Source organism: Diabrotica virgifera, chromosome 4 (genome assembly GCF_917563875.1).
Source record: "Diabrotica virgifera virgifera chromosome 4, PGI_DIABVI_V3a".
In the NCBI taxonomy this organism is placed as follows: Eukaryota; Metazoa; Arthropoda; class Insecta; order Coleoptera; family Chrysomelidae; genus Diabrotica; species Diabrotica virgifera.
In genome coordinates, this window is record NC_065446.1 from 160807265 (window position 1) to 160830154 (window position 22890).

The window sequence follows — 22890 nt, forward strand, 5'->3', positions numbered from 1 at the left end:
TGCTTGTAGTGCCTTCAAATATATTATCGTTGTTTGTATTTGTACCATTAGTATCCTCTCTGAAAATAGGACGACGTTTTCTACAGCTTCATCTGTTTTCTTCGTCACAATTATTACTACGCATTTTTGTGTATGTGAACCGTTTTCACCTGCATGGTATACAATATGATTATCTAAGTCTTCCATGCTACCTTTTCCCATGCATGAAATTATTCACGAATTACTTTTTTTATACTAGATCTCTCTTTTTAACTCACAGAAACTAGTATCGCAAAATTAAGCCTCTTTTCCATAGAAATCACAATAAGTCAAACAAGGATAAACAATACGGCGTCTTTGATAGCTTATAAATTTTGACGTTTGTAATTTTTAATGAAAGTGACAATTTATTGGTTAATTTGCATTTATTGTTTATTTGGTTTTATAATTCAATAAAATTTTATTTGTTTATCAAAAAAGTTTATTTGGTTTTATATTTATAAAAAATAAATATAATATTTCAGCTAAATAGAGGAAGAGTTGCAATACTAACTTTTGGGTCCCCAGACAAAGACGAGTATTAGTAATATTGTAGTGTTGATTACTCAATTTGTGCAAAATTTGCACTTGTATCACGGTTTCCCCAAAGGTACGATATTTTAAAAATATTAATAATTTATTTATGTAATTCACTCGATAGTTTTGTATTTCTTAACCTTAGGTAATATTAAATCTTCTTAACAATATTAACTTTTTTGTTGTGACTGTTTTTTAATTTATTTATTACCGTTCTATACTTAGCTGTATAGGTCTTATCTTTATGTTTAATGTTGAGTCCATCAATCTCCTCAATAGCGGAATAAGATTAAACACTTCAATAAAATAACTTTATAAAAAACGTTCACGGGATAATAGCCATTTTCTATTTATTACCACTGAAACTCTGACAATACGTATCAAACTACACATCGACGTACGTTTCACTTTATTTTTTGATTTAACTTGTTTGAAAATGAATCGTGACGCATGGGAAAAGTTAGAGTGGAAGAAATATATACATATCACTAAAAGTATCTTCTTCTTGTAGTGTCTATCCATTTCGGATGTTGTCAACCATCATGGCAATCTGTGCTTTGTATGCTGCTGCTGTGAAAAGATTTGCGGTTGTTGTGTTGAACCACGCATGTAGAATTTTCAGCCAGGAAACCTTCGCCTTTCTGGTCCACGTTTTCCTTCTACTTTTCCCTGTATTATTAGTTACAGCAGTCCATATCACACGCTCTTCCTCATGATGTGACCGAGGTATTCGATTTTGACTGTTTTTGTTGTGGTTAACAGCTCCTTTTCTTTTTGAATTCTCAACAAAATATCCTGGTTAGTTACGTGATCGGTATAAGATATCTTTAGGATTCGACGATAAAGCCACATTTCGAAAGCCTCAATTTTCTTGCAGTTGACGTCTGTGAGAGTCCACGACTTAACTTCTTACAATAGTTTAGGAAAGAAATAACATCGTAGTAACCCCTAATTAAAAGCATAACGTATAAAAAATTTAAATACCTGGTAATTAAATATAGTCACTCTTTCTGAATTTTCGGAAGACAAACAAGCGTTCGCCTTGACTAAAACTCTGCAAAGGCTTCCGTTTCCATTTATATATGCCAGAAGGAGAGGTGAATTACCCTACGAAATAAAAAAATAACTATTTGTTCTGAAACGCGAGTATCTTTTAATTTTACCAAAATGTCTGGATTATTTATTGGATACGTAGGAATGCATTCTAACAACAGTCCGCAAATGGTGGCTGCATTATCTTTTCCATATTTACACAATTCGTGAAGAGGGTTCCTACCCTAAAAAATTTAAAAAAGTAAAAAAAATTATCTGAAAGTGAAACTGTCACAGTATAAAATGAAAACTGTCAAGTACGGGATCCGAATCTAGGTCGACCTTCACCCATTTGTTATCTGGATGAAACATTTTTTTTTAAATTTTATACCTAGATAAATAATTTTTTCCCATAATCATCACTACGATGATGATTATTACAATTACAATCTGGTCATAATTGACCAATGAGCAATTTTAACCTAACCTAAATTATTACTGTTTTTTTGTTCTGAAGCTATTTCCTTGTGGCATTTTTATGATTAATTATTTATATGGGAAATAAGCGAAGAAGTCTCTAACGCGAGAATTTTACTGTCGTTGCATTTGGTTGTCTTTTTAAAGACAGATCACATGCTATAATTTTTTTGTGACGGATATTCTTGAGTTAGGGTTGATTTCATGTAATCGAATGAACTATCTTTCAGTAAGTCGTCCCAGGAACGCAACTCATAAATATTGGCAATATCATTTTAAAGTTTTCTACTTTAAAATGTATAATATATGTATGAATTGCCAATATAAATGAGTCAGAATAAATAAATTATTAGAAGAATTTTTTTGCTTAGCAACAACACTTTTGTTTATTCTAGTAATATTTTGTATTTTGACAACGGCACCCGATTTGGGCGTCGAAACGTTAATAAAATTATTTTTTTCATTTTAATTGTGGCTTATTTCCCATATAAATAATTATTACTGTTTTATTACTTTATTTACCTAAATTATTACAGTAGTGCACTGCTCTAGCATACACTTTTCACTATCACCTATCAATTAAACTAGTTCAAAAGGCCTCTTAGTCTTCTAACTTGCCCAGTGGTATCGAGGAGCTGGATTGGCTCAATATTCTCGTGCATATGGAGTCGTTGCTCGTGACTTCCTGTTATCTTCTTGATGATTATATCCACAGTTTCCATTCCTAGGTTCTTATGGAGATCACTGTTTGTCACATACCAAGGAGCATCTACAATATTTCTTAGTATTTTGTTCTGGAATCTTTGTATTACTGTTACATTACTTGGTCTAGTACACCCCCCTAGTTTTCATTCATAAGTCTATACAGGTCTCAATATTTGTTTGTAAATTAGTAACTTATTATGCATCGACAATGTGGATTTTCTTCCAATTAGCCAATACATTTTTTTATATCTTATATTTAGTTCTTCCCTTTTTTTCTTAACGTGCACCTTCCAGCGTAGTTTTGCATCTAATGTTATACCCAAATACTTAGCAGTATCTGCATATGGTACTTGGATATTGTTGATTATAACTGGTATATATTGTATTTTTTTGTTGGTGAAATTAACATGGACAGACTTCATTCAGCCTGATTCTCCATTTTTGTGTCCATTTATGGATTTGGTTACTGCTATTTGGACCTTGCTGGTCGCCTCTTCACTTGTCGCCCCTACTGCTTGAATAGCTGTATCATCAGCAAAGGTGGCATCTGTGTTGTCTTCCAGTACAGGTATATCACACGTGTATAGTAGGTATAGGACCGGACCCAACACACTGCCTTGTGGAACACCTGCTATAATTTCTTTTAAGTCTGAAAAACAGTCTTCTTGCTTAATTCTAAAATGTCGTTCTTTTATGTATGATTGTAAAAGTTTTGAGTACTGTATAGGTAAAAAACATTTTAGTTTGTATATTAAACCTTCATGCCAGACTTTATCAAAAGCCTGTGCAGCATCAAGGAATACAGTTGAACAGACTTTCTTTTCTTCTAGGGATCGTTCGATAATATTTGTGATTCTGTGCACCTGGTTAATTGTTGAATGCTTATTTCTAAATCCGAATTGATGTGTCGGTATCAAATTTCTTGCTTCAATAATTGATTTTATTCGCTTGAGGAGCAGTTTCTCAAACAGCTTCGATATTACAGGAAGCAGAGATATCGGTCTGTATGACGAAACCTCATGTGCTGGTTTTCCTGGTTTAGGAATCATAATGACTTCCGCCATCTTCCATATCATTGGTACATATTTTAATCGGAATACACCGTTAAAGAGGTTTGTTAATTTTACGATAGCTCTTCGGGGAAGATTTTTCAACAGCTCACCCGTAATTAATAGATAAATATGAAAGATGAAGTTATAGATAAATATGAAAGATAAATATGACTTGCATGGGTTGCCTATCAAAATCTTGTCATAGCTAGAATATATTCAGTACAATTCATAGAATATATTCAAAAAATAATTCAAGGAAATAAATTGAAAAATATGCCAACGGTGACAAATTTTTAAAGACACCTCAAAAAACAATGGATTTTGCGGTGGACATAAGATCATTGGATCATGTTAAACAAAAAATTCAAAAGGTTTTATTAGCTTATGAGTTTTTCGAGGTAACGCTGTTGAGTTGTTAATTCTTCTTCTTCTGGTAGCACTACAACCCGGGGTGGGTCTTGGCTGACTGCACAACTCGCTTCCATCTCGAACGGTCGTCCATGATAATTGGGTCAGTGGGTAGCCCCATTGTTCTTAAATCTGACCATATTTTGTCTCTCCATCGCATTCGTGGGCGTCCTAAGGGCCTACTTCCTGTGGGGGCTTCCTCCCAGATCAGCTTGGCAAGGCGATTATTAGTGAGTCTATGGACATGGCCAGCCCATCTTGTTAATGTAAGAAAATATATACAAAACTATAGGTGGATCGGTCAAGTAGTTTTTGAGTTACAGTGTCTACGGGCTTTGAGAAAAACGCTTTAAAGTTTTGTCAACTTTTATTTTTAATTTCTTTTTTGTCTGTCAAATCGTAAAGTGGTGCGCACCTGAATATGTTTTTGAATCGCGATGTAATTTACAAAAAAAAATGGGAACAGCTGTTGAACGTTTCTCACTACGCTCAAGCGAGCTGGCGCGAAACTGCTGCAACGCGATTCGAAGGTAGGGATATTCAACACTATATCATCGCGTTTGATATTAAAATTTAATTATTTATTATTATTTAATGCCTGGTTAAGGCATTCTTACTGAGAAGAATAGGTAAAGAGAAGGAAGTTGAACTTAAAATTAAAGAAAGAAAACTACAGTATCTCGGACATGTGATGCGAGGCGAGAAGTATGGCATCCTGCGACTCATAATGCAAGGAAATATTTATGGCAGAAAAAGCATCGGAAGAAGACGAATTTCTTGGCTGAAGAACCTGAGAGAATGGTTTGGATGCAGCTCAAAACAACTATTTAGAGCTACTGCCTCAAAAATTAAAATAGCTATGATGATTGCTAACCTCCGTAGCGGAGATGGCACCCGAAGAGGAAGAAAAATGCCTGATTGCACCAACAGATCTTAAGCTTAAGATGTGCTTTAAGCTCAGCTTACGAAACATACGCGTTGCACCATTGAGTCCTAGATCAATTTTCAGCTTACCAAAATGGATTGCCACGTGGATTGCATCTTAAATTTCCTCTCAGTTAAGAGGTGGTTAGATAAGAATCGAAAATTATGGTGCAATGTTAGTGAGACATAAAGCGGCTCTATCTATAAGCTGAGCTGGGCTAAGCTGGAGCTTAAGATTTGTTGGTGCAACCAGGCATTAGGTTCTTTAATAATCTTTATTTTGATATATATACAGAGAGAGTCTGTAATTTGGAATAAATTCAATATCTCAAATACTAATTGTTTTTTTGAAACATGCTTAGACCCGTCGATTAGTATTTCAAATTGTCCTTTTTGACATACAATAATAATGTATACAGGGTGTCCCAATTTAGAGATATGACGTCATCGTTGATTTTCTTAAATGGCAACACTGTCATTTTGATAGCTATTTTGATAGGGTGTGTAAAGTTATATACAACTGCAAAATATTAAATTTTTATTCTTTACCATTTACAAGATAATAGAAAATAACAAAGTTATGTCTGCAATTTGGAATAAATTCAATAATTAAAATACTAATTGTTTTTTTGAAAAATGCTCAGACCCGTCGATTAGTATTTCAAATTGTCATTATTTACATAAAATAATAATGTATAAAGGGTGTCCCAATTTAGCGATATGACGTCATCGTTGATTTTCTTAAATGGCAACACTGTCATTTTGATAGCTATTTTGATAGGGTGTGTAAAGCTATACAAAACTGCAAAATTTCAAATTTTTATTCCTTACCATTTACAAGATAATAAAAAATAACAAAGTTATGAAAAACAAGTAATCAAATAATAATTGAATTTAATTATTTCAATTAAGCAAATACTCATAATGATGCCCTCAATTATTGTTAAATTGTCAATGGGCAACGTTATGAGCATTTGTTTATTCGAAATAATTAAATTCAATTATTATTTGATTACTTGTTTTTCATAACTTTGTTATTTTTTATTATCTTGTAAATGGTAAGGAAGAAATTTTCAAATTTTGCAGTTGTGTATAACTTTACACACCCTATCAAAATAGCTATCAAAATGACAGTGTTGCCATTTATGAAAATCAACGATGACGTCATATCTCTAAATTGGGACACCCTGTATACGTTAAAACTGTATGTCAAAACTGACAATTTGAAATGTTAATCGACTAGTCTAAGCATTTTTCAAAAAAACAATTAGTATTATAATTATTGAATTTATTCCAAATTACGGACATAACTTTGTTATTCACTATTATCTTGTAAATGGTTGAGAATAAAAATTTGATATCTGAGCATTTTTCAAAAAAAAAACAATTAGTATTTGAGATATTGAATTTATTCCAAATTACAGACTCTCTCTGTATATATTTTGATTGGTAAACAGATCGGTGCATGAACGTTAACACGTAGGCAATACATCATATACCTATTTTATTTGTTTTAAAGACCTTTTAGTTTCATTAAAATATGATTGGTAAACAATAAACAAATGGGTGAAACTTGCTAAACAAAGTTTTGTTAATTAAGGGGGGGGGGGGTGAAAATGATTTTAAATGAAAGTACATAACTTTAAGAATATTATCTGAAAATTTCAGATTAATTGGAACAAAATTATCAGAAATATAGCCTGTTGAATATTTGTTTGAAACAGTTGTTCCCATTCTCTTTTGTAAATTACTCCGCGATTCAAAAACATATTCCGATGTGCATCACTTTACGATTTGACAGACAAAAAAGAAATTGAAAATAAAAGTTGACAATACTTCAAACGCGTTTTTCTTCAAAACTGCTTTTTTCAAAGGCGGTGAACATTGTAACTCAAAACTTACTGGACTGATTTACCTAAAATTTTGCATATAATTTTCTTTAGACATTTCTTGAAGTAATGCTGTCATGATATTTTCAATTTTTTGCTTATTTTTTTGTTAAACAATAATAAATATGTTGATTTTTTTGCAAAAAAATCGTTGTTTTGAATTCTGAGTGATAACAAAAAGTCATAAATCGTTAAAAGTAAAAAATCTCGACAGTGTTACCACGAGAAACTCATAAATTTTTTTTTGTTTCACGTGATCCAATTGTGAGTTCTGATGTCCACCGCAAAATCCATTTGAGGTGTCTTTAAATTTGCCACCATTGGCCTATTTTTCTATATTGTCCTTAATTTTTTTTAATATTCGTTGAATTGTGCTTAATATGCTTATTTAATTTAAACATAAACTAATTCTACCATAATTACAAATAAAAATTCACAAAATTGTTCTTGAAATCTTAATTTCAAACCCTACGCCCGCCCCCTTTAAGGATAGCTATGACAAGATTTTGATAGGCAACCCATGGAAGTCATATTTGTCTATGTATGAAATTAAAAACAAAATGTTTCATCCGGATAACAGATGGGTGAAGGTCGACCTAGGTTTGGATCTTAGACAAAAGTCTGTTCCAATGACTATTTTTTCCGACATCTATCATTTGTCAACTTCTATCCTTTCCAGTTACACAAGCGTGTAGTTTTAAATATAGATATATTATATTTTCTAGCACATCATGAGACAAACACTTCGATTGAGTATTCAGGAATTCATAATTTTTCTTTATAATTATGTACTACATTGTGGTAGAAAAAAATATTTATTAAAAGTTTTGAAAATGTTCAATAGTGCCGTTAATTATATGAATTTTTTTTGAGTACAAAATTTGAAATTTTTAAAAAATGAAATGTGGCTTCACCATAATTGTCTGCAACTCGATGGGTATCATTTTGAATATCATCATCATCTTTGCCTTTATCCCTATGCGGTCTAGGCCTCCACAATTACATTTTTCCATGAGCGCCTATAACAGAATCTCTGGAGGAACTCTATGATATGCTTTCTTAACAACAATGAAAACAGTATGAGCATTTGTTTATTTATTCCTGTATTTTTCCATCGGCTGTCTTATAATGAAAGTTGCATCTGTTGTTGATCTGCCTTTCATAAAACCAAACTCATTATGGGACATTTAGATTTCTTCACGTATCCGTCTATAAATTACTCTCTCCCATATTTTCATGGTGTGACTACATAGTTTTATGGCTCTGTAGTTTGTGCATTGTTGTGTATACCTCCCTTGTTTTTGTAAACAGGTACTTAGATATCATTTCTCCATTCGTCAGACATTTGTCCCACTTCCATAGTTCTATTAAATAAAACTGTTAACCAACTTTTCCTGTCCCTGTCTCTCCTAAAGCTGTTCACATTTCACCAGAAATATCATCTGGTACCACTGCTTTATTTTTATTTATTTTTTGAAGTGCTTAAACAACTTCATCGTTTGTTATTTTGGTAACCATTGCTGTTACTGTCTCCATGAACTATATTTTCGTCTGGAATACATCTAATCTGATAAAAATATTTTGCTTTCTTTGCTCTATATATGACTGCTTATATAAATTTTTTTCACCTTCCCTGGTATCATGTTGATCATATAGAATTGTATACACTTCGTCTTTAGCTTTTGCTTCCTTTTTGGCGACAATATACCTATGAAAATCTGTGTCTGTCCCATTTTCTTGCCACTGTTTATATAATTTTCTCTTCTCCTTTATTTTTTCTTGACTACCACCAATGTAATTTAATTTACTCTTAATGTAATGTAATTTAATGTCACATTAGGGGGACCTATTATGGAAAAAACGAAGAATTACGTGTAAAATACTATACCTTCAAATTTACTGCCTCGACATCTATATAAGATTCTGTTAGTAGTACTTTAACAACATTTAGATGTCCTTCTCTCATAGCTATGTGAAATGCATTGTCATTTTCTACATCTGTAGCATCACAATCAGAGTTATTTTGTATTAGTGCCAAAACAGCGGAATGATTACCTGCCTCTGCGGCTGCATGTAATGCTGTACGTCTTAAAAACAAAAAAAAATAGCATATAATCATCACATAAACTCAGTTTACATCAAGCAACAGCGAGAAGCGGAACTACCTGACTTGACAATGGCAAGTGGGACCTTGCCGAAACGTCTGTCAAAATTAAGACCAGAACGCATCAGAGACTCCCGGGCGCGATTCGCCGTGAACAAGACAGTCCCAGTCAGGTACTTAGTATTCGCACTTGGCAGTCGCGGACTCATCGCAGTCTACGTAGAAGTTCAGTTTTTTGATGACTACAGTGTAATTCAGATTAAAAAAAAATCTTTTTTTTTTTCAAAATAACTTAAAATTATTAGTAATAACAAAAATCTCAACACGTAAAAAAAATTAGGTTTCGCTTTTCTGAATATTGTAGATTTTTGTTTTCCTGTAAGACAAAAATTGGTTAAGATATGACGGATAAAAATTTACATACACTCGTGTAAAGACTCGTTCAAGCTCTTTTAACTTCAGCGTTCAACTTCAAAAATAAGCACTTTGAACCGATGAAACTTACAGATCATTATAAACAATACAAAATTAAAGTTTGTGGTGAAGCGGTAACGATTAATTTCATTTGGGATTCTATTTAGGGGTGATTTTCACGATTTTTTTTATCACAAAAAGATATTATTTTGAGCATAACTTACTTACTTTTGATGTTAGAAAATAAAAATAAAAAACAAAAAAGCTTTTTTAAATACTTTAAAAAAGTTCTAATGAGTTTTCTTCGATAAGTGCTTGATGTTTTGGTTATTTCACGTTGAACTATTCGATTTGGAATTTGATGAATAAGAATCTACATTCCATTAGCTACAACTCTGCTTCTACTACGTCATGGACTTTATATATACACAATTTTTTTCACTTTTTTGTAGGCTGTATTTTTGCCAAGAATACTTTTTTCGATAAAATACTTTATGAGTTATTTGCGAAAAACCCTCTAAAAACGTGTTTCTTTTTTGTTGAAAAATTAACATATTCACTCGCAAATAACTCGAAAAGTATTGACTTAGTGAAAAAACTCTATGGAACAAAAGTTTCTTAGGGCAAAAATAAACATCGGTCAAACAATTAGGAATGCACGTCATAGATTTAAAGACATCACAACCCACCATTACAAACTTGACGACAAACAAATTCAACAAAGTTTTCCTCATATATTAGTTTTTTTGCCACCGTTAGGTTTAGCAGGAAAGCGCTGTTGCCGAATAAAAGACATACCCAAGGTTCATAAATAGACAGGTTGCATGGTAACTTTCCACCAATCAGCGTCGAGAATCTAATGGCGGGAGTGACGTCACCCAGAATGCTGCATTCAAATTCATTCACTTCACTCATTGAAATGAACTCGGAAAGTAGGAATGTTTTTAATGATTGAAAATATATATGTATATTAAAAAAAATACGTTTGGATTTTTAATGACTATTTATTTAATATATTCTTTAAAAAATGTGGTAGATACCTGTAGAGCTACAAAAATCATAGAATATAATTGCAATTAAATATATGAAGTAGAATAGCATTACTACTTAATTAAAGCAGAAGTAGATTCTTTCTTGTGTTTATATATGGGACTAAATCATTCAAATCTCCTAGGTATATTAATAATGGGTTGAATACAATTTACTTTTTTAAATGATTTTGAGTAGGTATATAATCATTTTGAATTGGGGATAGTGCATGTAGTACATTATTATAAATTCCTTCTAACATGTAAACCATGGTGAAAAAGAGATTCAACTAAAGATTTATGTACCTATCAAAATTAGTAGTTTTTCCCTTAAGTTTAACATAAGAGCATCTGATTACGTTAGGTACTGGATTATATCTAAAACTATTAAAACATTATGATTCCATTCAATAGGTACCTGTGAAGTTTTACATTAACAGAAAATTATAAAAAAATACAATTTCAGTGCAATAAAGGGAATTTTCCCCATTTTATATATTCATTTACTTTATAATTGTTTATTCAAACGACATGGTATAGGGACCTTGAGACATACCTATGTTTTTTTACCAAAACAGCTATCGGCTACACGGTTTCTCTTTGTCTTCTACACACCGGAGTGTGAAACAGTAATCCATAAGTCCAATCTATCTGTAATATAAGTGTCAACGTCATGTTGTAATATAGAAGATTATGTAAGATTTTTGTTTATTTTTTTCTTTTTTTTTTATTGCCTTTGGGAGCTGTGTCCATTTAACCAGCAACATTTAGGGTTAAAATAAACTGTCGTTAAAGTATAAGCTAAATAAATAAAATATAATTTGAAAACAATAATTTGACATTATATTTAACCTTCAATATAATAACAGACGTGAGTTATTCTTTTTCTCATGATCATCTTTCAGTGCGTCACAGTTTTTCGATTTCTCTCTAACGCATTAAATTGTATGTGACAGAAAAAAAGGCACGTCTGGGAATACTTCGGTAATTATTCTAGTTCGGTGATTATTCTAGTTGTCGATAGATGGCGCCATAATCAAAAAAGAATTATTTATTAAATAAAATAATAATATTATCAATATAATCTGTACAATTTATAAGACTATACAAATGAAAGAAAATACCATTTTATAAATGCAATAGACACAATTGATTTGGTTTTATTCCAAATTGAAAATAAAATTTGACAACTGTCAGATTTAACTAAAATGTCACGTTAGAATAAATGTCATAAATGTGTATTATCACGGACTTACCTTTTTTTCTATAATTTGTGACGCACTGAAAAATGTTCATGAAAAGGAGAATACCATTTACAATCTCTCCAAATATAATAATGACGTCATATAAACTCGTCACTAATTCTACTCAATGAAATGATCGCTGTACCTAATAGAAACGGCATATCAGGCATGTCAAAAAAATCTGATCATTCCCTATATATTTTTTCAAATTTAGAATATGGCCACAAGGCGAAAATTACGTGCATTCCTTATTGTTTGACTTTTCCTATGCAATATCACTTTTTTCCTTGACATGTTAGCTATGTGTATGCCAAATTTCATGTCAATCCAATCGGTTCTTTAACATTCGGAGGTTTTTCAATAATTTACCGTCAAGAGGAGCTGAAAGGGTTAATAGGGTCGTTTCATTACGCCCCATTACGGTCTCCCTATATATTCCCTATATTCTATATTATATTATATAAATAAATTTTTAGAATGGTCATAAAAATATCGCGTGGAAGTACCGCGGAGAAATAACTGAATATACGATATGTCTCATAAAATTAGGAAAATAAAGAGAAAATTAACAAATTAAAACGTGGAAGCTACTTGAAACGTTATATATTGACTATGTCTAATGATGCGTATTACCAGTTCTATAGAACTCTTCAGAGCAGCGGAAGATAGAGTAAAGATAGTGATGATGATAAGAATTCAACCAACCTTCAATTGAAAGACGGCACTTAAATAAGAAGATGATGCGGTGCGTGAGAATGCGGCGTGAGAGTGCGGCGTGTGAGTGTGAGTGTACCGTGTGTATTTACGCGACGTGTTTGTAATATGCGGTGCGGTGTGTGCTTTGTACTTGTGTAAGGAGTGTGTGTGGTTTTTTCAAATTCTTACCTTTGAGCATCCCTATCGTCTACTCTAGCACCAGCTAGAATTAAACTCCTAACTAATGTTTCGTTCCCATGCCTAGCTGCTAAATGGATAGGTGGCGTTAGCATTGGATCTTGTACTCTGGAATTTACGTCTACTTGTACTGTTAGTAAAAATAGAGCGCTTTCAATGTCTCCCTTTTTTAAGGCTATATGAAGGAAATTCTGACCCTTCGAATCGAACTAAAAAATATATTAGACATATTTGTATCTTATCATCAAACTCATACATATTTAAGAATAATTTCGTACAAACAAATATTAGTTTATGTACCTACAGTCGTTCCAATGGATCTTTGCACAAACGTAATGATTCATTTGCAAATAGGGCTTTTCATTCACAGTCATTTGTTTCGAGCTTCTGTCATATGTCGTATAATCCGTGTATATTATTGTTATACACAGATTATACAACATATGAAAGAAGCTCGAAACAAATGACAATCGATGAAAAGCCCTATAAGTTAAACCAAAACATTAAGTGAAACGTACTTCGGCATAAACTGTCAATGTAATTATTAGAAAATTGCATTTATCCCGGTGAACGTACTTCATAAAGTTATTTTATTGAAGAGCTTGATCTTTTTTCACTACTGAGGAGATTGATGGACTTAACATGAAATAGCTTGAACGTCATACCGACTATTACTACTAATATAAAGATAAATATAAAATGGTAATAAATAAATAAAAAAAAAACAGAAAGTCAAAAAGTAATCTCGAAAATAAACAAATAAGTTTCCGTCCGACAGAACTACAATTTGAGGTTAGATGATGACAATAGACCATTCCAGAGTGACGTCATTTGACAGCGGCTGAGGGCAAACATCTTGTAAACAAAGTACGTTTAGTGCAGAAAACCATTATTTAATTTGAAAAATATCATTAAAATACCAGCGTTTTGTTCAGTTGTAAAGTGTTCCAGTAAAGGTAAAAGAGATAAAGTGCGTTTTTTAGAATACCAGCGGCATTTAAAGATCGAGATTTTTTAAATGCACTGTCAACAGAACGACGGGAGTTGTGGGTCAAGAATACTGATTTTCTGATTATGCCGGGTTTTTGCATCCCCTGTGAGGGTGTCATAATAACCAATATTTGACATTTTTGTAGTTAAAACCACATAATTGTTATAATAAAACGAGAAAATAGCAAAAATAACACTGAAAACATAATATTTGCCCCTCAGCGACGCTGTCAAAGTCACGTGACCTGGAATGGTCAATGACAATTTGTAGGTTAGAAAATATTACTTGTCTCATTAGTTTAGAAATAAATAATTACCAGAGGTCCAGAGGTAATCAAAAATGAGATTAATAGTTAGTCGTTCTAAAAATTATGTTTGAAAATAAAAATTAGAATGAGATGTACAAAAACTAAAAGTTTAAATAATATGAAAAACCATTTTTAAACACAATAAATGTGCCAATGTCACTGAAAATGAAAACATCAAAATTCTTAGTAAATAATGTATCAAAGACATTCCGTATCGCGTATCCTTGTTTAACTTTTTGTGGTTTCTATGGACAAGCGGCTTAACACTTAGACTGCCACAATAGTGAAAAAAAGTTCCTTCCAGCAGCAAATATTTTTATCCTACATAGTATTTGCATTCAAGCGAGAATCAATTGTTGATTCTCGCGGCTGTACGGTCATATTGCCCTTGCATCATGGCATACTTCTCATGGCAGTCAACCTGTTAATTTTGCTATACTAGTTTCTGTGAGTAAAAAAGAGACCTAGTATAAAAAGTAATTCATGAATAATTTCATGCATGTTCAAAGATACATTGGAAGAAATGTAATAATTTTATTATAAAATGATAGACACTATTGACATTTATGAAATTTTGACAATATTGGCTTTCATAGGTTAATTAAGTTATATCGGCGATTTCTTTGTTTTCTGCGTTATTCCTTTAATTTTTAGAGTTTTAGTCTGCTTCTATAAAAAAAAACAGGTGTTTTTAGAACTCTTTAGCGACGTATTAGTATAATAAAATATTTATGGATTGCCGTCGAAGTGTCGAAGGCCAACATGATCAACCAAAAAAAAAAAAGATGTATTTGGTTATTTTTCTAGTGGCATTATTGGGCGTAAATCTGTCTTTTGAGTTTACTCCTACTGGTTTAAAAACAGGGTATAGAAGAACTTAATATAAACACTAGACTCACCATAACTATCACCCAAAATATACTAAGATATTTTGGACATATAACTAGAAAAAGAGAAGGTATGGAACCAATGATAGTTAAAGGCAGCGTAGCAAACAATAGATCCAGAGGAAGATCTCTACAACGATGGTCGGGCCAAATAAATGTCATGATTGATTACTCATTCTAAGAAGCAAAACAACACGTGTAATTGGGAAATAATTGAACAGAAATAGTAAAACAAATTACATTACACCACTACATCCGTACGAAGGAACATTGGAGGAGGACTGGAAGAAAGATAAAGAGAAAAAGGGTGTTAATTCTAAAATATAAGGATTGTACCATTCCATCACAGCAAATCAGACGTACGACAAGTGTCAGCTCTAAGCGGTTTATTTAAATATTGATCAAAATATTAAAGAGTATACCAACAATGAATACAACGGAAAGACACAAGTTATTAATCATTATGCAAAATTGACAGTGATATATTAGACTTCAATTGGTAATTTGGGTCTCTTGTCCAACATACAAACTCACTAGGTAAACTCAATGGATAATGAATTCACTAAATTGGTCTTTTTCTTAAGGTGCCGTCTTTCGAAGGTTCTCGATCATTATGACTATTTGTATTCTGTTTACAGCATCTCTAAAAACTAGTTAGACGCGCAATTAAACCACCCCCTGAGTTTGCGCAGCCATGACATTCTTCGCCTTCCAATTCTACGCTTTCCTAAAATCTTTCACTGCATGATATTCTGAAGAAGCTGGTATTTTGTTTCTCTCATCGCGTGGCCAAGGTATTATAGTTTTCGTATCCTGATTTCATTATTCAGTTCTGTTTCTTTTAAAAGTCTTCGCGAGACTTTTTCATTCGCGACTCTGTCTACGACGAAAGTTATTCTCAGGATTCTTCTGTAAAGCTACATCTCGAAAACTTCACTTTTCTCATCACCGATTTATTCAGTGTATCTGCCTCTACTCGTATACCGTATAGGAGGATAGTAAATATGGAACATTTAAGCATGCGCATTTTGATGTCGATACTGTTTTTTCATTTTGATAAAAATCAGTTACGTGCAATTTTAATTCTGGTTGTCAGTTCCTTTGCAAAATCGATATTCTGATTTATTGTAGTTCCAAGGTAGGTATTTATATTCACGTCCGACATTTTGGCCATCAATAATAAGTTGGGTATTATTATTTGTTTTTTTGGTGAAGATTAGAAACTTGGTTTACCCGAGTTCATATTTTTAAGCCATAATGTAAACTTACCCTATAAACTTTTTCGACTATTCTCTGCAAATCTTCAATATTATCTGCCACCATGGTACAATACAAATTCATGGTACAATTTTGCGCATGAAATTTGACAGCTGAGGTCAAGCGTGTGACGTAGCAAAGATCCCTGTGAACCATTTTTTTTTTGGGGCTTTGGCGGCCATGGCCGCCGAAGGATGTTTTATGTAGAATGAAAAATTTATTTGAAGTTATCTAAATAATCCCCAAAGAAAAGTTAATTTTTAGTTATAATTCGTGAAAGTGAAGTAGCTTAGTGTTGTCTGTTATAGTTATTGTAGTAAAATTATGGCAATTTATCTTTATTAAGGAAGAATAATTTTCGAGCATGGTTGCTAATGTGTTTGTTCTTAGTTAAATGGAATAATGGATATTTGAAGAAAAGTTATATATAAGGATATAGGTTGTGCATTGCTTCGAGCAAGACTCGCATAACCTACATGAAATGTGCTGGCAGATGCACTTGTATGCAAGCCAAAAAAACGAAGAAGAAGAAGAAGATGAACCATTTTTTGTAGTGGTAGTTACTATTACATGGATTATTTTGCAAAATTCTTATAATTAACTCGTTTTTAGCGATTTTTTTCAGTTTTTTGGATAGTATATATGTGTTATAGTTTGTATAGACTAATTTAAACACATTTACTCGTTAGTGTCTATATAGTTTTATTTGCTTTCGTGTATTTGTTTGTTTTTGTGTTTGGTGTTTGTACTCAAGTCTGGACTCAAGTGTAGCTACAAATTTTGAGTACCTAAATTACAAAGTGATCATCAACAAATTAAGAAGTGGGATACCCTGTATATTTGAAAATAATTTTAAAATTTGTAGCAACCCATTTTTATGTGGATATTACTTTTTTTATATCTTTAAACAACTGAAATATCGAACTATGGAGTACCACTTGATCAACCTGTATGTATAATAAACAAATAATAATTAAGAAATGCTTTATAATGGATATGGCTTTATATGCAGGGCAGGGTATGGTGCTGATAGAAAAGGCATTCAGGCATCAAATATCCAAAAATCTTTTCAGGCCATAATAATGAAAAGACCTTCTCCAAACGCACTAAAAACTTATACCTGAAATGATGGCATCTCTGAGGTAAAATGTTCCGGAAGTAAAATGAGCCTCCGTTCGGATCTCCGGGTGAGGACTATCTCAGGGGGAACACCATTACAGGTTAGAAAAATCAGGGTAGGGTCTTGGAATCTTGGTAGTCTTACAGGTAAGAGTCTGAAGTTAGTGGATGCGCTCAAACGAAGAAGAGTTCAAATTGCTTGTATTCAAGAAACTAGGTGGAAAGGATAAAGGGCGAAAGAACTAGGTGATGGATATAAATTGTGGTATGTAGGGAGTAGTAACACCAGAAATGGAGTTGGTATAATTGCTCATAGTGAAATGAAAGATAATGTAGTAGAAGTTGTAAGAACGAGTGATAGAATGATGTCAGTGAAATTTGTAATTGATAAAGAGGTATTGAATGTTGTGTGTGTGTGTGTATGCTCCTCAAACAGGTCTGGGTGAGAATGAAAGAAGAGCTTTCTATGACCAATTAGGAGACGTACTGAGTGATATTCCAGCAGAGGAGAAAGTTATAATAGGTGATTTCAATGCACATGTGGGCCAAGCCAAGACAGGATATGAAACAATACATGGGGGATTAGGCTTTCGAACTAGAAATGAAGCTGGAGATGACATGTTAGAATTAGCAACAGCATTGGATATGGCGATTGTTAACACATTCTTTAAAAAGAGAGAAACTCAACTTATTACCTACAAAAGTGGACAACATCAATCCCAAATAGACTACTTTATGATAAGGAAAGAAGACATACGTGAATGCAAGGACTGCAAGGTAATAGTTAGTGAGACAGTAAGCCAACAACATAAGCTGCTTGTTCTGGACATCGAAGTAAAAAGTGAAACTAAACAAAAATATCGGAGAGGACCACAAAAAATCAAGTGGTGGATGCTAAAAGATGAGAAGGAAGGTCTATTCAGGGAAAGAATAGTAGAAAAAATATGTTGGAACATGAAAGGAAGCCCTAACACAATTTGGAGAAAAATGGCCAATATTATTAGAGAGACGGCTATTGAAATACTTGGGAAAACGTCAGGAAAGAAGTTTCAGGATAAAGAGACTTGGTGGTGGTCAAATGAAGTACAAGGAAAAATAAAAGAGAAGGGAAAATTATATAAAAAGTGGCAAGAAACCAGATCGGACATAGATCTTCAAAACTATATGGTCGCCAAAAAGGAAGCGAAAGTAGCAGTAGCAAAAGCTAAAGCAGAAGCGTATTCAAACCTATACGATCAACTTGATACCAGGGAAGGCAAAGCAAAGATATATAAAATAGCCAAACAGAGAGCAAAGAATGCAAGAGATTTTAATCAGATTAGATGTATCCGAGATGAAAATAATAAAATACTAATTCACGAAAAGGATGTCAAAAAGAGATGGAGAAATTATTTTGACAGTCTATTAAATGAAGAATTTGACAGACAGCCTGTGGAGTTAACGGAGACAGTAACAGCAATGGTTACCAGAATAACAAACGAGAAAGTGGCTCAAGCGCTTCAAAAAATAAAGAAAGGAAAAGCAGTCGGACCAGATGAGATTCCTGGGGAAGTATGGAGAGCATTGGGAGAGACAGGAACAAGTTGGCTAGCAGGTCTATTTAATAGAATTATGGAAGTTGGACAAATGCCAGACGAATGGAGAAGCAGTATCATATCAGTACCTGTCTACAAAAACAAGGGAGACATACAACAATGCACAAACTACAGGGCTATACAACTACTTAGCCACTCCATGAAAATATGGGAGAGAGTAATTGATAGCCGGATACGTGAAGAAACCGAAATATCCGATAATCAATTTGGCTTTATGCAGGGCAGATCAACAACAGATGCAATATTCATTGTAAGGCAACTGATGCAAAAATACAGGAATAAAGAGACCAACGCTCATATGGTATTCATTGATCTTGAGAAAGCATATGATAGAGTTCCTCGAGAGGTTCTGTGGTGGGCACTCAATAAGAAAGGAGTCCCTGGCGAATATGTAAAGATTGTGAGAGATATGTATGAGGGAGTAACAACTAGTGTTAGGACAGGTATGGGAGAGACTGATAAATTTCAGGTGAAAGTAGGATTGCACCAAGGCTCGGTGCTTTGTCCTTATTTATTCTCATTAGTTTTGGACCAGATAACAGCGAAACTACAGGGTAGTATTCCATGGTGCCTAATGTATGCTGATGATGTAGTGTTAATAGGAAATAGTGAAAGAGATTTAGAACAAAAACTGGAACAGTGGAGACAAGCTCTGGAGGAAAAAGGTTTAAGGCCCGGTTGTACAATCGAAGTTCAACTCCGGCTCAGCGCCATTACTGAGTTCAGGGCAAGAAGTGCGTTGTACATACAAAGTTTAATTCTTGATCTCGGTTTAAGCCCGGGTTCAGCTGAGCGGTCGATGTTCGGCAGTTTAACGCTGGTTCAAGGATTTTTAACCTCACATTTTTGTAATTGTCAACGGAAATCATAATATTTACACCTTAAAAATAAAACTCACTAAAAATTTTAACTAGTAATGAAGATTTTCTGGAAATGATAAATATTGTAGAAGGAAGGAGAACACAGAAAACAGTGTAGGGCTAGAGAAAATCATTTTAAAAAATGTAATGATAATGAATTTTTGCAAAGATTTTGGATATCTAAGATACTGTGCTGTTCACTTCACTATTTGAATGAAACTATTGCTCATAGAATAAAAAGTCGAACAGATAGGTAAGAACGAAAACAAGTGGCAAATTTGTTATTGACATTTCAAGAACCAAGCTGTATCTTCTAAGAACATGGTTTTTATTGCCCTAAATTATGTAAGGTTTTATGCAGTGAAGTGGACCCATATCAGTTTTAAGCAACAGGCTCCTTTTTGCAACTTGTGGATGATTTTGAAGCAAATGTAGAAAATGATTTTGTTAATATATTAAGTTAAATGTACATAATTTATTAATAAATTTAAAATTAATTATATTTGTACCATGCTTATGTATCGGTACATATCACTTTATTTAATAATGATAACAAATTAATTCACATTCTAAAATTATTTAAATACCCTACCTACTTCCCTAGAATAAGGCAAATATTAACATTTTTGATTAAATTTGAAAGCATAACTGTAAACAGTTAAATATTTATGGGAAGAGAATGTGAAGATTGAATTAGTATCTTCGTTGGTGATAGTGGTTACGGAGTCAAGAAAAACCTAATAACACCACTACGTAATCCTTCATCACAAGCTGAAATTTTATTTAATGAGGCACAATGAGAATGCAGAATGCATAAACACAACTGAATGGGTATACCGAATAACAATTGTTAAGTGCCATGTGATTCGTTTTTAAGAAATCGAACTGTTAAAATTGGAATAATGGTAAATTTATACATTTAAGGGTTAGTTATTAATACAGTTTGTAACCAGCTGTACTGTATTATTAATCCTTTTTTTAATGGCATGGACTATATGTCAATCAGCCAGTCAAAACATGACTAGTTAAGAAGAATATACATTTAAAGACCGTAAACTTCATAAAATATCAATAACGAAGAAAAGTTAGTTCAGTTGAGATGTAATTTAAGTACTGAAATTAAACAGATGGTACTACGCTGAAGTAATTAATTACTAATCCTTAAAATGTATAAATTTATCATTATTATAATTTTAACAGTTTTTGTTCGATTTCTTAAAAACGAATCAAATGGCACTTGTTATTCGGTAGACCCATTCCATTGTAATTGGAACATCAAAGTTACACAATATTGCAATGCTTTTTAATAACCCTTTGCCATACTACATGAAGAAGAGGAAGTAGCAATGGCATTAGCCAAAAATTTAGAAAATCTAACTGTCTAGAGAATCATGAGAAGCAATACAATTCGTCAAACGTAGGAAGAGGTTGAAAATCTTTTGCATGAATACTTTGTTAATTTAAAATTTAGAAATTTAAACTAATACATACAACTATGTAATTATTTATAAAAATATCTTAATATCTGCTACAATCAATGGCTTTGATGAACTTCTTTAAAATTTTGGGGGCTGACATTTGTTTCATTTTATTTTGTACAATTTTGCTGTATTGTTTGGCCAAAGATACTAATATTTCTTCTTGAGAGGTGAAATTGGAAGGTATTTTTGCGTCCATTCTAGAAAAAAATACCAACAAACAATTTTTTACAAAAAGAAAATAAACACATTGCAATAATATCTTATTAATACTTATAATACCTATTCAAATGGTCTGTTCACAAATTTAACGTAGGAAATTGATTAAACTAATAAAAAAAACCGATAAAAAATACCGATTTAACTAATAACAGTAATAAAAGTATATTGACAAAAACCAAATAATAATACATAAATGGCGGGAAAATTTATGTCAAGAATTGAGGGAATTGGGTTGAATACGCATGCCTTACGTTGCCAACCTAACCAAAATTTGTATGAACCTCAGCTTAACTGAACTTGGCATTGAACAACCCGAATGAAGTTAAACCGACGCTCAAAATTGAACCCGGTTCAACTAAGCGATCGCTTAAGCCACCAATGTACAATCGGGCCTAAAACTTAGTAGGACAAAAACAGAGTATTTGGAATATTCATTTAAAGATGGAGTTACTACAAATAAAATGGTATCTTTGGATGGTGAAATAATTGTGAAAAGTAATAGTTTTAAGTACCTAGGATCGGTATTACAGAGTAATGGAGAAATAGATGGAGATGCACGCAGTAGAATTAGGGCTGGATGGATGAAGTGGAAAGAAGCGAGTGATGTGTTGTGTGATAGAAAAATTCCAATGAAGCTGAAGGGAAAATTCTATAAAACAGCCATAAGACCGGCTATGATGCACGGAACTGAATGTTAAGCAGTGAAAAAGACAGATGAACAACGAATGCATGTGGCGGAAATGAGAATGCTTAGATGGATGAGTGGAGTGACAAAGAAGGATAAAATTAGAAATGAGTATATTAGGGGAAGTCTAGGTGCGGCATCAATTGATGCCAAAATGAGAGAGCATAGGTTAAGATGGTTTGGTCATGTTCAACGTCGAGACGTTAATTACCCAATACGAAGAATAGCTGAAGTGCAGATTCCTGGAAGGAGTAGGAGAGGAAGACCAAAGAAGACCTGGGGGAGACGATAAGGCAGGACATGTTGGTAAAGGGGATTAACATTGACATGACTCAAGATATAATTGTGTGGAGAAATGCAATTAGGGAAGCCGACCCCGCATAGGGATAAGGCAAAGAGAATGATGATGATGCTTTATAATGGATATCTGTGATAACAAAATAACAAGTTTCTAAAATATCAGTTTCAAAACCTCGCTAAAATAACTACCCGAAAATCAACAAAATTAAATTAGCTACGAAATATTTTTTATTATTAAATATTATAATAACCCAACTTTATCATTTCTTTATAATTACTATAATTAAATTAGCCAAATTATATTAAACATTTAAAATTAAAAAGTCTTTCCTATAAAACTACATTCAAACATTGCGTGAAGAAGGATCTTTACTACGTCATGCGCGAAAGAGACCGATTTTGGAACATTACGTGCCATACCTGGGAAATTTATTGTACTATGATCTGCCACTATTAACACAGT

General features: G+C 32.8%; 1 protein-coding gene across 1 annotated transcript in view; it reads right to left on the reverse strand.

Moving 5' to 3' along the window:
* Positions 1-22890, reverse strand: part of LOC114332941 (rabankyrin-5) — a 241665-nt gene that overhangs the window by 5342 nt on the left and 213433 nt on the right. The window contains exons 13-16 of the mRNA XM_050648465.1: positions 12718-12935; positions 8931-9129; positions 1719-1832; positions 1540-1662 (exon numbers count right to left, since the gene is read on the reverse strand). Coding sequence (XP_050504422.1) covers positions 1540-1662; positions 1719-1832; positions 8931-9129; positions 12718-12935 — 654 coding nt within the window. The remainder of the gene's footprint in view (positions 1-1539; positions 1663-1718; positions 1833-8930; positions 9130-12717; positions 12936-22890) is intronic.